Here is a 13,841-nt window from a genome sequence, read left to right on the forward strand (position 1 = left end):
CGGCACTTGCAGCGGTATTCAGAGCGGTGCACTCTGGGCAGCTATCCCACAGAGCATCTCTTCCTCTTCTGCTGCTAAGAGTTGTGGGAAGACGGAGGTGGTCGCGAGGCATCCTGGGTCCTGTCCCAATGCCCTGTGATGCATTGCTTCACATCCCTGCAATCCCCTTGCTTCCATCCGCATTTAGTGCCAAGTTTCAACGGTTTGTGTACTGCGCGCTCTGCCTCTTCAGTCTGCAGGAACGGATCCCGCACTGTTGATCAGTATGCTGCTCGCTCTGACCAACACGTCATGAGTGGCTGTGAAGTTATTCCTTAAACTACAAAGGCAAAAGCAGTTCGACATTCATCTCGCCACTCGTACTAGCTATGACACGAGATTGCTTGTGGCATTCACGGAGGTGATGACCACAGTGGAACACTGCTTTTGGGCTCGGGAAACAGGCACTGAGTGGTGGGATCACGTCATCATGCACGTCTGGGATGACGAGCAGTGGCTGCAAAACTTTCGGATGAGGAAAGCCACATTCATGGGACTGTGTGATGAGCTCGCCCCAGCCCTGCAGTGCAAGGACACGAGAATGAGAGCTGCCCTGCTATTGGAGAAGCACCTGGCGATTGCACGGTGGAAGCTGATCGGTCGCTAACCAAGTCGACGGTTGGACTTGTGTTGACGGAAGTGTGCAGGGCCATTAATCACATCCTTCTCCGAAAGACCGTGACTCTGGACAATGTTTCGTCACATTGTGTATGGCTTTGCACAAATGGGCTTCCCTAACTGCGGAGGGGCGATAGATAGCATGCATATTCCAATTCTGGCACAAGACCACCTAGCCATCGAGTACAATCATCGGAACACTGGCCTGTTCAGGAAGCTGCAAGCAGAGACTTTCTTCCCAGACCAGAACATCACTGTAGGGGAAGTCGAAATGCCCATTGTGATCCTAGGAGACCCTGCCTACCCTTTAATGCCATGACTTATGAAGCCATACACGGGGAACCTTGACAGCAGCAAGGAACAGTTCAACAACAAGCTGAGCAAGTGCAGAGTGACTGTTGAGTGTGCTTTTGGCCATTTATAGGCCCACTGGCGCTGACTATATGGGAGGCTGGACCTGCCAATGACAGTATTCCTATGTTTATAGCCACGTGCTGTACACTCCATAATATTTGTGAAGGGAAGGGTGAAAGTTTCATTCAGGGCTGGACCGCTGAGGCTCAATGCCTGGAGGCTGAATTTGAACAGCCAGAGACCAGGGCTATTAGAGGGGTGCTGTGCGGGGCCATAAGAATCAGGGATGCCTTGAGGCAGCAATTTGAAGCTGAAAGCCACTAATATTTGTTGCTATGCTTGGGAGTGCAGTGCTTGTAATGCTAGGAGGTGATTGTGATTGGTGCAGACAATGCACTGTGAAGGTTTAAGAAAATTGCTTGTTGCTTTGCAGGGCTCTGTTTGCTTTCAGTTGATGGAATAAAGATTACTTTCAAACCAAAACAATTCTTTTATTAAAAAAACAACTGGACGAGACAAAAAAAAATCAGGGCTGGGGATGGGGGAAGGAAGGGTCCCAGGAGGAGGTGGGGTCTCGGGACGGTTAAAGATTTGTGTATCTCCAGGGATCATATCCAAGTTTGTCCTTTGGAGTACAGTGTGGTGGGTACTGTACTTCAGCAGGGCTATACTGCAGAGGGATGGGCGGTTAGTGCAGTGGGTACTGAGAGTCCGCAGGGCTGGACTGTGAGGAGGCAAGAGTGGAATGCAGCGGGTACAGATTGGAGCCAGGAGGTTGATAAGAGTGTGTTGGCGGTGTCTGGGGGATGCATGGTAAAGAGTTTTGCAACAGTGGCTGCAGGGGAGGGCGGGCGTGAAGCTGCTCAATTTGCAGTGCTAGTAGCACCTGGAGCATGACCGCTTGGCACTCCATAACGTTTAAGAGCCGCTCCGTGGCTTCATTCTGGTGTGCCATGTTCTCCTTTTGTTATACCAATAAAAACTAGCAGGATCTTATTAAGAGGGATAAGGCAAAGATGCCACATTTATTGTAAATATAATAATACTATAAAAGATAACCGTAAATAACGTTGTTTGGCTACTTATTTCTGTTACTACTTATTTCTTATACACACACATTATACCTAATACCTATACACTTACACACACATTCACACACACCCACATTCATCAGATGTTCTGCAGCTGCTGCATAGTTACCAGTCCTGCTTGAGTTTGCAGCTTGAGTTTGCAGCTTGGGTTCGTAGCTTGTGGCGGCTAACTGGCCAGGAAAGCCGGGCACAAGGACGAGCTGGGTCTCTGTTGGGCATGCACCGATACCCTTCCATGTTGGCAGCAGAATGTTACCCTTCTCCCAAAGTTTTCCATCTCACCCATCCTTTTTGTAGGCTTTAGTTTGAATCCAGAGTCTATAGGTCTTGCTGTGTCATGCTGCCTCTGGGTTTGGTGATTGATCACCCGTCAATTGCAGACATGACTTTCAGCCTGGGACCGGGCTTTGATCTTCCTTCTATTGTAGGAAGCCTTCTTCTTTTCTTTTTAGGGTGGATTCTTCTTACTTCGTTAGGGCTCTTGTCTGCATCTTGTCTGCATCTTCAGCCGTTGGTGTTTGAACTCTATTTAATCAGGACAGGCTGGGGCTGGAGGTTGATTCCATCATCCATACATACCTCATTCACACATCTAAACTAAACTAATAAGATTACAGCAGGGTTTGCAAAAATGAAGGTTGCAGCAAGCCCTTACAAAATGGAGTAAGCATTTTAAAATGGGGTTTGAATTACAATATGGCAAATAGTGAACAGAAGTTACAATATAGACAAGTATAGTAAATGGTGAACAGAAGTTACACTACTGAAACAGTGCAAGTCTCAGTGATTTAAGCAGGAATTGGATTGATAGTGAAACTTACAGAGGCAGCTGACTGAACAGCTATGGCTCTTAACAGGCATCTTAATTGTTATTTAGCCAGTTATTGGGGTAACCGGTTTTATGAATGAATATTATTTCATTCATAAAACTTTACTTATGAAGATGCATTAATAAAGTAAACAATTAAAAACAATTTCATTCATGAGTCCTACACTTTCGGTCCCTCTTCTCGCTGTCCCGCCACTCCTTTGATTCTTGTTTTTCGGCCGTGGAATGCATCATGACATCACACAGAAAGTCCTCTTTAGTTCTTCGTGGCCGCTTTATAATTCTGCGCAGCCGTTCAGCCGGCGATAACAAAGAGGGAGGCTGGGCTCCCAAGGTCATCTCTGTGAAGCCAAAATGCAACATTTTACCGAAGCAGTATTGTTTGCAACAAACAGAACACTGATTCAGTGATTTAAAACACAGCCACTATTCACATACCTGTCACTAAGTGGCTGAGGGAGTCAATCAACAGCCTGTTCTGCCGCTCAGACTAAGCATGTGATGGTGGTGGTGGTGGTATGTGCATCATACAGAGACAAGCTTGCTTTCTGCAACCCTCCTGCCCCCAACAACTCGCTTCAGCGATTTCCAAAATCAAATCCACTTACCAGGTTCCTCCTGTCCTGTTTGCGCTTCGCCAAGATTCGACAGCTGTGACTGGCTAGCCTCCTCTGAGGTAGAAAAGAGCTCCTGGCTGCATGCGTCTCTGACCTCGGAGTCATCCTCTGCCTCTGGGTCCCCCTCCACATCCTCGTTCAAGATTTCCTTCTCCTGGCTCGGTCCACTCTCGACTGGCACATGAGCCACCGAAGCATCCACAGTGGCCTTCACAGTGGAGGTGGGTTCGCCACCAAGTATTGTGTCCAGCTCTTTGTAGAACCGGCAGTTCGTGGGTGCAGCACCGGAGCAGCGGTTTGCCTCCCGCGCCTTGTGGTAGGCGTTCTGCAGCTCCTTCACTTTGACCCTGCACTGCAGTGTGTCCCATTCATGGCCTCTTTCTGTCATGCATTGTGAAATCTGTCCATGGGTATCATAATTCCTATGGCTTGAGCGCAGCTGGGGCTGGACAGTCTCCTGTCCCCAAGTGCTGATGAGATCCAGCAGCTCAGCATTGCTCCAAGCGAGGGATCGCCTGGTGCGTGGAGCAGACATGGCCACATGGAAAGATGTGCTGAGACCACTGCATGCGTCACTGAGCAAACAGGAAGGGCACTTTCAAAATTCCAAAGGAATTTACGGGGTGGGGATGACGGTTAGTCACCTGAGGGCAGGGCAGTAGAGTTCAAACCAATGACCAGAGAGGCAAGAACACGCATTGTGGGTACACCTCCCGGAGGCCAATCACAGCGCTGTAATCGACCAGGGTGTCTACACTGGCACTCTCGTCGGGGTGGTTTTTTTTTTACAGCGCTGCAACTGCGCAGTTTCTGCGCGCTAAATGACTTGGCAGTGTGTACACCTCGGGAGTTACAATGCAGAAAGCAGCTTTACTGCGCAGAAACTTGCCAGTGTAGACAGGGCCTAACACTTTGGTCTAGGCCAGGGAATAAAAGCTCTGTAAATAGACTGTATTCTAATCAAGTGTTATTCAACAAGGAACAAAGGTTGCACTGAAGTGCTTTATGTTCTTGATAAGCAGTCTTTTGCCAACCTACGTATTTTGAATTTTATCAAATGTTGAATATAGTGAGTATTATGCCAGAGATGGGATAGTGATAATTTTTTTTTCTAAGTGCTGAACTTGATTTATAACTGCCTACATGCTGACAAGAAATTAAAAAAAAAAAAAAAAGTTGTACCCTGAGCCTCCCCTCATGCCAAGTTAAAACAATTTGAAAGCCCCCTTAATAGCTGTGAAGATGCAGCTCAACAACTCTTTTTTATTTTGTGAGCCTGAAAAGATATGAAGTTGTCTTCACAGGTGTTAAGGGGGCTGTCCTGTCATTAAGCTAACTTGACTGAAAACTTAAAAACCCACCCCACCCTGACAAACAACTAAACCATTTCTTCCCATGTAGGTAAGGCCAAATGTGCTCGTATGCTAAGGCCTTCTCTACACTGGGTTTTCTGTGTGTGGTTTTTTTGTTTGTTTTTTTAATAGTCACTGATATACCCGTATTGGTGCAAACCATGACTTGCATTTCTTTGAAACCGGTGTAAGCTGCTCTGGTGCAAGTCATGGTTTGCATTACTACAGCCATAGTGTTGGCTAAAATTTGTAGTGTAGACAAGTCACGAGAAAGGGAGAGAAGGAGAAGATGGCAGAAATAGAGAAACTTATCAAATGTAAAAATGGACCTATTCCAAGATTTTCCTGTATAACTAGGCTGTCAGCCAATCTGTAGATTTGATTGGCTACCAGTTACTTTATTCTGTCTGAATTTTTTGATAAACAATGCTTTATTTATAAATTTATTATTATTTATACTACCTCTTTCGCTGATATCTACTGTAGTTATTTCTCAAAAGCAAGGAAAATGATTTCTTGTGAGAGCCAGAAGGACTAAGGAGAAGCAAAAAGTACTGGTACCTGATTTGTGTTTCTTGCTCAAAGGTGAGTGCCAGAAAGGTGCACATTCCTGGAAGGTGCTGCCAAGGTGTTGCTTGTAATTAGCAAGGAGCACAGGAAATGCCTGGTTATGTCAAGGAGTGACCGGAATAAGAGTTCAGTCATTATAGCAGGCGTAGAAAAAGAGTTGAAAAGTAAACATACGTACAGTTTGGCATCATGTATTTATCAAAATTGAGATAGTAGACTGTACTACTCTGTCTTTATGATTATGGTGATATGTCTTACAGCTGGCGCAAATTATTTTCTTAAATTACTTCTGAAACTACTAAAAATAGCAGCACAGTTCAAGAGACGTCTCCTTGTAGGTAAAACATTTAATGGTGAATTTGAATTTTTTCATAACTAAATTAGAATTCACCTAGTACTCTTGGTCCATAGAACTCAAGAAATTTAAGAAGGTGGTGGTATTCCCATTTTATATAGGGAAGCTGAGACACAATGAGTTAAGTGAGTTGTCCAGGATTATACAACAAGTCACAGGCAGAGCAGGAAAGAGAGCTCAGGTATCCTGCCTCATGTTGGTGTGTAACCATTGGACCATCCTGCTTAGCACCTTTAGGCCTGGGGTCAGTGATGGGTGAGTGAGTAGGGGAAACTTGTGTGCTGTATGACTAAAGTCTGTCTCCATTTGCAACCTGCTGATGTTGGTAGAATATGGCTGACTCATGTCTCCTTTTGTCCTGTTCTAAAACTATATGAACAGCTTTCTTCTGGACACTCACCTACACAATTTATTGATCAATGTTCTTCCACTATATGTCACCAGGCATAACACAGTAGTGAGCACTAGAAGAAAGGAGGCTAATTACTTTGGTGTCAGTCTGATCAATTTGTTTTGATTCCTTCACCTGGGTGTTCTGCAGTAAATCTTACTGTTTTGGCTTTAGGTTTTTTTTTTTACTCAAGTACACACATGTGTGAGCCTATTGAAGTATACTTGGTGATAAATATAGGTATGTCTACATTGCAGTTAGATGCCCGTGGCTGGCCTGTGCCAGCTGACTCAGGCTCCCAGGCTGCGGAACCCTGTGTAGACTTTTGGGCTTGGGCTGGAGCCCAGGCTTTAAGACCCTGTGAGGTGGGAGGGTCCCAGAGCTCGGGCTGAGTCCAGAAGTCTACACTGCAATGAAACAGCCCTGTAGCCCAAGCAAGTCCCGCGAGTCTGAGGCAGTTGTCACGGGCCAGCCATGGTTTTTTAATGCTAGTGAAGTGATGTGAGCTGTGGTGCAGAGTAAAATTCTTTCCTCATATCAGCATGATGCCTCTTAGTCAGATAGTCTGTTTTCTCATAAAGTTGTGCGATTCTTACTGATGTGAGTGTGTAGATCAGAAAGGACAACTTTGCCTTTAATCTTCTAGAATTCCATTTAGGGGGAAGGTTCTCTCAACTTACTGTCACTCTAGTGAATCAATATTTTTAAAGATCAAATAGATATCAGTCTTTTGGGAAGACAATTAGTCACTATTAAAAATCTTACATAATCAAAAAATTAGTGTTTCAGATTTATCTTGGCATTTAGGTAGCATCAAGAGACAATTATCTTGTGACAACATTGTGACGTTCTCCTGGTGTTATCTGAACCGGTGATCTGCTAGGTCACTCCAATCCTTGACTCTGGGAGCCAGCCCTACCCTGCTTCGCTGTGAGAACCTTCACTCCTGGGCTGTTCATGCACAACTTCTAGCATGCACAATCCAGAATGTGAGTGAGCACTTTTGGCTAGCCACTGCTTTGATAGTGCAACCGAATGACACTAGCCAATATGTCCGGTCCCAGACACAACCCTAAGAACCTCCAACTTGCAGTGTCCAGTTATGCCCACTGGACGTTGCAAGTTTATATGAGTTTGTCAGTTTAACAAAGAAATTGATCTGTACCAGGCTTGTTATCCCAAGGGGAGTCTTTGACACTTTTCAAACCAAACACACTGCTTCAGGTAGAATAAACAAACAGATTTATTAACTATAAAAGATAGATTTTTAAGTGATTATAAGTCAAAGAACAACAAGTGAGATTTGGTCAAATGAAATAAAAGCAAAACATATTCTAAGCTGATCTTAACACTTTCAGTGCCCTTACAAACATTTTCACCACAGGCTGGCTGGTTGCCCTTCAGCCAGGCTCTCCCCTTTGATCAGCGCTTCAGTCACTTGGTGGTGGTGTCTGTAGATGGAGGTGGAAGAGGAGAGCGAGCATGGCAAACGTCTCTCCCCTTTATCATGTCCTTTCTTCCCTCTTGGCTTTGCCCCCCGCGCCCTTCCCCCCTCCCTTCAGGGTCAAGTGAGCATTACTTTATCCTAGTCCCAAACTGACCAAGGGAAGGGGGGTGACTCACTCGAGAGTCCAACAGGTCCTTTGTTGCTGCCTAGGCCAGTGTCCTTGTTCCTGTGAGGCTGGGCTGGGTTTGTCCCATACATACCCTGATGAGGTGTAAACTGCCCCTCTGTTCCTGGAGAGTTTTGCCTGGGCTTGTTTTAAGCCACGAGGACACATTTTCAGCCTCATAACTATATACAAGAAATTACAACCTCTAACGTTACTATAACATTACTACAATAACAATGCTCAGTGCATCATGAGCCTTCCGAAGACACCCGACATGACAAACTTTGCATTGGATACCACACAATCGTATTATAAGGATGAACATGGGGGTGCAGGGGGTGCCCCTGAGATACAGAGTGTCACAAACATTTTATTCTAGTGACAACTTTTAAAGTTGTATCTAATAATATACTATAAAGGAGAAAAAAATGTATATTCAATTTCCTACTTTGTAGATCATTTAAAATGTGCTCACTTGCTTCTAATTGTATATTGACAGGTTTTGCCAGTCTTCACAGCTGACAGACTAACCCCCTGAAAACTATGATGTTGAGATGAAATATCCGTAAATAAAAGCAATATTAGGAGGACTGCCAAAAATTGAAGGGGCTGTTATTGTTAAGATGGAAGTTAGGAGAGAGAGTGACATTATAAAGGGAAAGCCTCCTCATAAGTGTGTTGTAGTATTGGCTGATTTAGAAGACAGCTTTCTGTAGAACTACAACGGCATTAAAAGTGCTGATCATAAGACGGTCTTTGACACTAATGATATTGGTATATGAAAACATACTGCTGAAGTTGATGCACATTGTAATCGGTTTTGTTTTTGTTTTTTCTCTGCGTATGTAGGCATTTTAGGAGGACTATGGAGGAACTAGTTCATGATCTGGTCTCAGCACTGGAAGAAAGTTCAGAGCAAGCCAGAGGAGGTTTTGCTGATACTGGAGATCACTCTCGCAGCGTGTCTTGTCTTCTAAAACGCCAGGCAAGGAAAAGGAGAGGACGAAAAAGACGTTCGTTTACCACTCATCATCCTTGGGAGACTAGTCACTGTTTAAGTGAAGGTTCTGATTCCAGTCTAGAAGAACCAAGCAAGGACTATAGAGAGAATCATACTACTAATAAGAAAGACCACAGTGACTCTGATGATCAGTTGTTGGTTGCTAAACGCAGGCCTTCTTCAAATTTAAATAACATTAGAGGCAAAAGACCTCTGTGGCATGAGTCTGATTTGGCTCTTGACAATTTAGGAAACAGGACCCTGCGTAGGAGGAGAAAGGTGAAACGCATGGCAATAGATCCACCATCGGAAGTTACGAATACACTAACATTGACCCAACAACAGGATAACAGCAGAGATCAAGAAATGGATAATGATAATAGATCTTACCAACATCAAGAATTTGCCAAGAGCAAAGTGAAAAAAAGAAAACTAGCTACAACTAGGCAAGGACCAGAAATCTTGGATGAAGGAGTGGTTATAGAGAGTGAAGAAGCGAACCAGGCAAATAAGGACAAAATGGAGTATGAGGAGCAAAAGGGTTCAGATGAGAACATGAGTGACAGGTGATTGATTGATTGTTTTTTCTTTTTCTATCGACTGAAACAAAATTCTTATATTGCTACTGTAGTGGTGTAGGTATTGACAAGTCTTGTTTTCTTTATTCCAAAATTAAAATGCAGTCAATAGCAGTATGTTTTAAGCAGTTAATGTTAGGGGTCTTTCCTGATCCAGGAATACTAGAATACTGCTACTTCAAACATGTTGTATAATGTTAAATTATAGCAATTCATTCAGAGGAAATCTGATGGGTGGCAGAGAAATTTCAAAGGAAACAATTACTTGAAGAAAATTTATACTAATTGTTTCAATATTAAGACCAAGAAAACAGGAATTTAAAAATGACTTAAATGTTACATTATTGTATTATGCATGGTATTTGAACTAGCACTTAATCACACACAAGGTAATTAAATAGCTTAGATTTTCCAACTTCTAGGCGCTGGTGCTTTGGTTGTTGCTGGTATTCATCAGAAGATTATCAGTAGAGTATATGGATACACCCGCTAGACAGTCTGTGTGTCATGGGCATAAAAAGTCTATAGATTGCCAAGAATGCACATCACTTACAAAACGCAAAAACCAATTTATAGTTCAGAAACACCTGAGCTTGCCATTAGAAAAATGGGATAATGATGACCTTTTGGCAGTATGCCTCATCAATCTGTTCCAGACAGCAGGCATACCACAATAGTAATTGTTGTCAAAATAGTACTTTGGAAACACAGTAAGGTGTCATTTTCCACCACACACAGGTGATGTTACCTGCAGGGTCTGATGATCCTGATCATGTTTATCCAGTGTGTTTGGTTCTGAATGCAGAACTGTGAGCGGGGCAACTCCTATTTAAGACATACATTCTGGCAATCTAGAGGCTAGACAGCAACAGTGTTCCTCATTTGTTGTAGGAGTCTTATCTATAAACTGCATTGAAACTTTTGCTTGTTGGCCATAGTTTAGGTGTGCTGTAGCGATGGCATGCATAGGTTCTTGGCTAGGGCAAGAAGAGAGGTCACTTATTCAGTAGCATAACAGTATTGGTAAGTTACTGATTCCAATTATTTAGAAAACAATAAGGGGGATAGTATTTATAGAAGTTGCTTTTTATACTCTTTCCATCTGTTTTCTGAGAACTGTAGACAGTTCTTAAATCACAACAGGAATCCTGAGTCACCTTGCCACTGAAAAGAAACTGAATGTCATAGTGTCTTCATACTTGTATTGGACCAGAAGTAGGTCTTGTTGGGGCCTTTGTGTCTGGAACGCTTTCAGATTCCATCATGTTTGTCCTGTACTCTCATAAATTTTTTTGTTAAATTTTAACACTTTTTAAAATGTCTTGTGCCAGAGGAGGGTAAAAATACTTCAGTGCAAAACTCATGTATCCAGTGTTTGGGTGGAGGGAACCAAGGTCAGGGGAAAATCCTCCAAACACCCAAAAAAGGGCAGCTTGCTGATTTCAAGTACAAAAATGACTATCCCTTATGGATTCCACTTGTCATCTATTCTTGTGCTTCAAGGGGACACTATCAGTTTAAAAAACATGCTCCTTTCTGGAAATACTTTACTTAATAATACTGTAACAGCTAAGGTCCTTATAGTTTCAGAGAAAACTTTCTCTGTTTGCAGTTTGTTTATGTTGTCATTTGTCAGCACTTTACAGTCAATTTTGCCATTTTCACCTGTTTGTGTGTCTTTAACACAACAACAGGGGGCAGGGAAACTTTTTTTTTTTTCTTTAAAAAAAAAAAAAAAAGATGAAAATGTGACTGCAAAACCACAAAATCTGACAAGGAGATTCAGAGGCATATGGAGTACTCAAACTACTTTTAACTCTAATTTTCAATTGGCTAGACTTCAACTTGATGGTGCCCATTACATGCATTACTACTGTATGATTCTATCACTTTATCCCACAAGAGGAACAAGAAACATACTAGCAAGCCTCTGTGCTACTATTGTGTTCTGAAAGCATTGGCAGAGATAAAAATGTCTTCCTAAAACTGTGTGCAGACACAAAGAGGTAAATTACTGAAAACATCTTAGTAAGATTCATGGCTTCACTAATACTGCTGAGTCACATTTGAACTCTAGAATCCAGAGTTATCAAGTCTGCCATGCCAATTTTCATTTGTCCACATATGAAGGCTTTGTTTTCTGGATGATTTTCCTGTGTGTATATTTCAATGGGACACATCTTCCACATTTACAATTCTCCCAGCAGCAGTCCCTGTGCCTATAGTATGATGCCCCAACAGAGGCAGGGGCTTCATTGTGTTATGCTAAAAATCTACGTCTATTGAGCGTGCTCTGCAGAAGTCTTCAAATGCTTAAAGCCTTTATTGTATGGCACCACTCTATATAAATTGATCAAGAGCAAATGCCTCAGTGAAGATTACTTAAGTACCAAAGTTCAAATTGCAAACTTAAAGGGAAGAGATGAGTATGGTTCCCTTAAGGTTTGCCTGTAAGAACAGTTTGGTTCATGGCAAGATGGGGTATAAATTTACCTTGCAGTAAATATCTGTATAGACCCTGCTGATGATCTTTAAAATGGTCAATCACAGCTTGAATCTTGAAATACTATAAAGCAAATCTTAGTTTCTTCTTTCTGCAAAGTATCCTATGCTCACTTTAATTCCACCATAGACAGTTTTGTATATTTCGCAATTCTAAATGTCCCACAACTTTACATCACATTTCTTTTTTAGAATTAACCGTTTGGTTGAAGCTTTCCACCTATCTAAAATATTTCCTTAATGCACTTTAATCCATTCTCATTTCAAAGTGGGTGGATCAGAGCTGTCTATGGATGGAACTTTTAGTGTGTGGCAGCAGAATCTACATGGATGCTTAGTGGGCTGCAGGATAGTACGGGATAGACTTACACCTCAGCTTGCCATGAACTCAGTAAGTGTTTGTATACGCAAGCCCTTATAAAATGGGAACTTGTGTGTGTGTGGTGGGGAAAAAGAAATATTTTTTTTTTTTTTTTGGTCTTGTTTCCCAAAATTCAAATGGCTGAAAGGATTCCTGAACTTTAAATTTTTTTTTTTTTATTGGAAACTTTAATAAAAAAGTTATTTTTTTTAAAAATGTGTGATGTAAAGTTGTAGGACATTTATAATTGTAAAAGTATGCAGAACTGTCTGATGGAATTAAGCGAGGAGGGGATATTTTGCAAAAAGAAGGCACTAGGATTTGCTTAGCTTTATAGCATTTCAAGGTTCAAGCTCTGCTTGATCACTTTTATAGCGCATAAGATTTGCCATCTTTGTATTGAGGAACATTATCTTTAGTAAAGTGCTTAAGTCTCTCACTGTACTGGGATAAAAGAGATTGTAAGTGCTGCTTATATAGTAAGAAGTTACTGTATACAGAAGAAGATATGGCAGAGTTTTAGAACACATCTTTAAGAAATATGACAGCTGCACATATTAGCAAGTCACTGCTGCTTGGCTATCTACATCAGGCCCGATTTCAAGCCCTGTTTGAACAATAAAAACAATTAACCATATAATTAGTTCTAGAAGCTGAAGTCAGATATTTCCCAAACCTAAAACTAATTCTGGTTTCAATTTCTGAGAGAGAAATTGGGAAAACTAAATAATTTCAATTTTTTCCCCCCAGCAAGCAAATTCATGTCTAAACCAAAAAGCAGTTAAAACAGCTAATTTAGGAGTAAGGTTTAGAGCTAACTTTTAAGAATGGGTGTGAGGAATGAAACCAAAAATGAAATATATATTTTTAAAAATACTTATAAGTTGGTGTCTAGGTTGAAATATATACAATGAAGTGGATTTTGCTTCATATTGAAGACAAGCTATATAATATAGGAAAATACTTAAGGTGTTTAATTTTCCTTAACGTAACATGCATAAAAGCATACTACATTGAAAATTAATTTGAAATGCACACCTTTTTCTTGATTTCATGTCTTTAGGTGAACTGACATATTTTTTTTTTAAATTAATCCATACTTCACTGTAAAAAAATATATATATATATATATATTATTGTGAGAATACAGTTCCCTGAAGAACATAAAAGCATTTCTCCACTTAACCTCCACCCCAGATGTAAACTCAATGTCATGGTCTGTGCTATAGTTTAAGCACAGGAGGCTGGTTTAATATTTAGATACACACTTTTAATTTACAATAACGTGAGATGGTTGTGTACAACCAAGGGAGAACAAAACACTTCACCCTCATCCATGAGCTCTAATTTTATATATATAGTGTGTGTGTGTGTGTGTGTGTGTGTGTGTGTGTGTGTGTGTTGCATCCATCTTATAGACAGACATCTTGTTTAAGGCCACATCAGAAGTTACAGAAAAGTAAATTATAGCCTGCATTTTCTCTTTTGCTGTTATAATCATATTGATCATATTCATTTTTCTCAGGGTGACCTTTACTTTGATTTAGTGGATTGTCATTGTTGCACACTTT

At 41.6% G+C, this 13,841-nt stretch overlaps 1 protein-coding gene across 2 annotated transcripts in view; it reads left to right on the forward strand.

The window, feature by feature from the left end:
• The window catches only part of GPATCH2 (G-patch domain containing 2), a 181,921-nt gene that overhangs the window by 6,886 nt on the left and 161,194 nt on the right, over nt 1-13,841 (forward strand). For both annotated transcript variants that reach the window (XM_065401688.1, XM_065401690.1), the window contains exon 2: nt 8,679-9,395. In XM_065401688.1, coding sequence (XP_065257760.1) covers nt 8,679-9,395 — 717 coding nt within the window. The remainder of the gene's footprint in view (nt 1-8,678; nt 9,396-13,841) is intronic.

The sequence above is a fragment of the Emys orbicularis genome, chromosome 3 (assembly GCF_028017835.1).
Source record: "Emys orbicularis isolate rEmyOrb1 chromosome 3, rEmyOrb1.hap1, whole genome shotgun sequence".
NCBI lineage: Eukaryota > Metazoa > Chordata > Testudines > Emydidae > Emys > Emys orbicularis.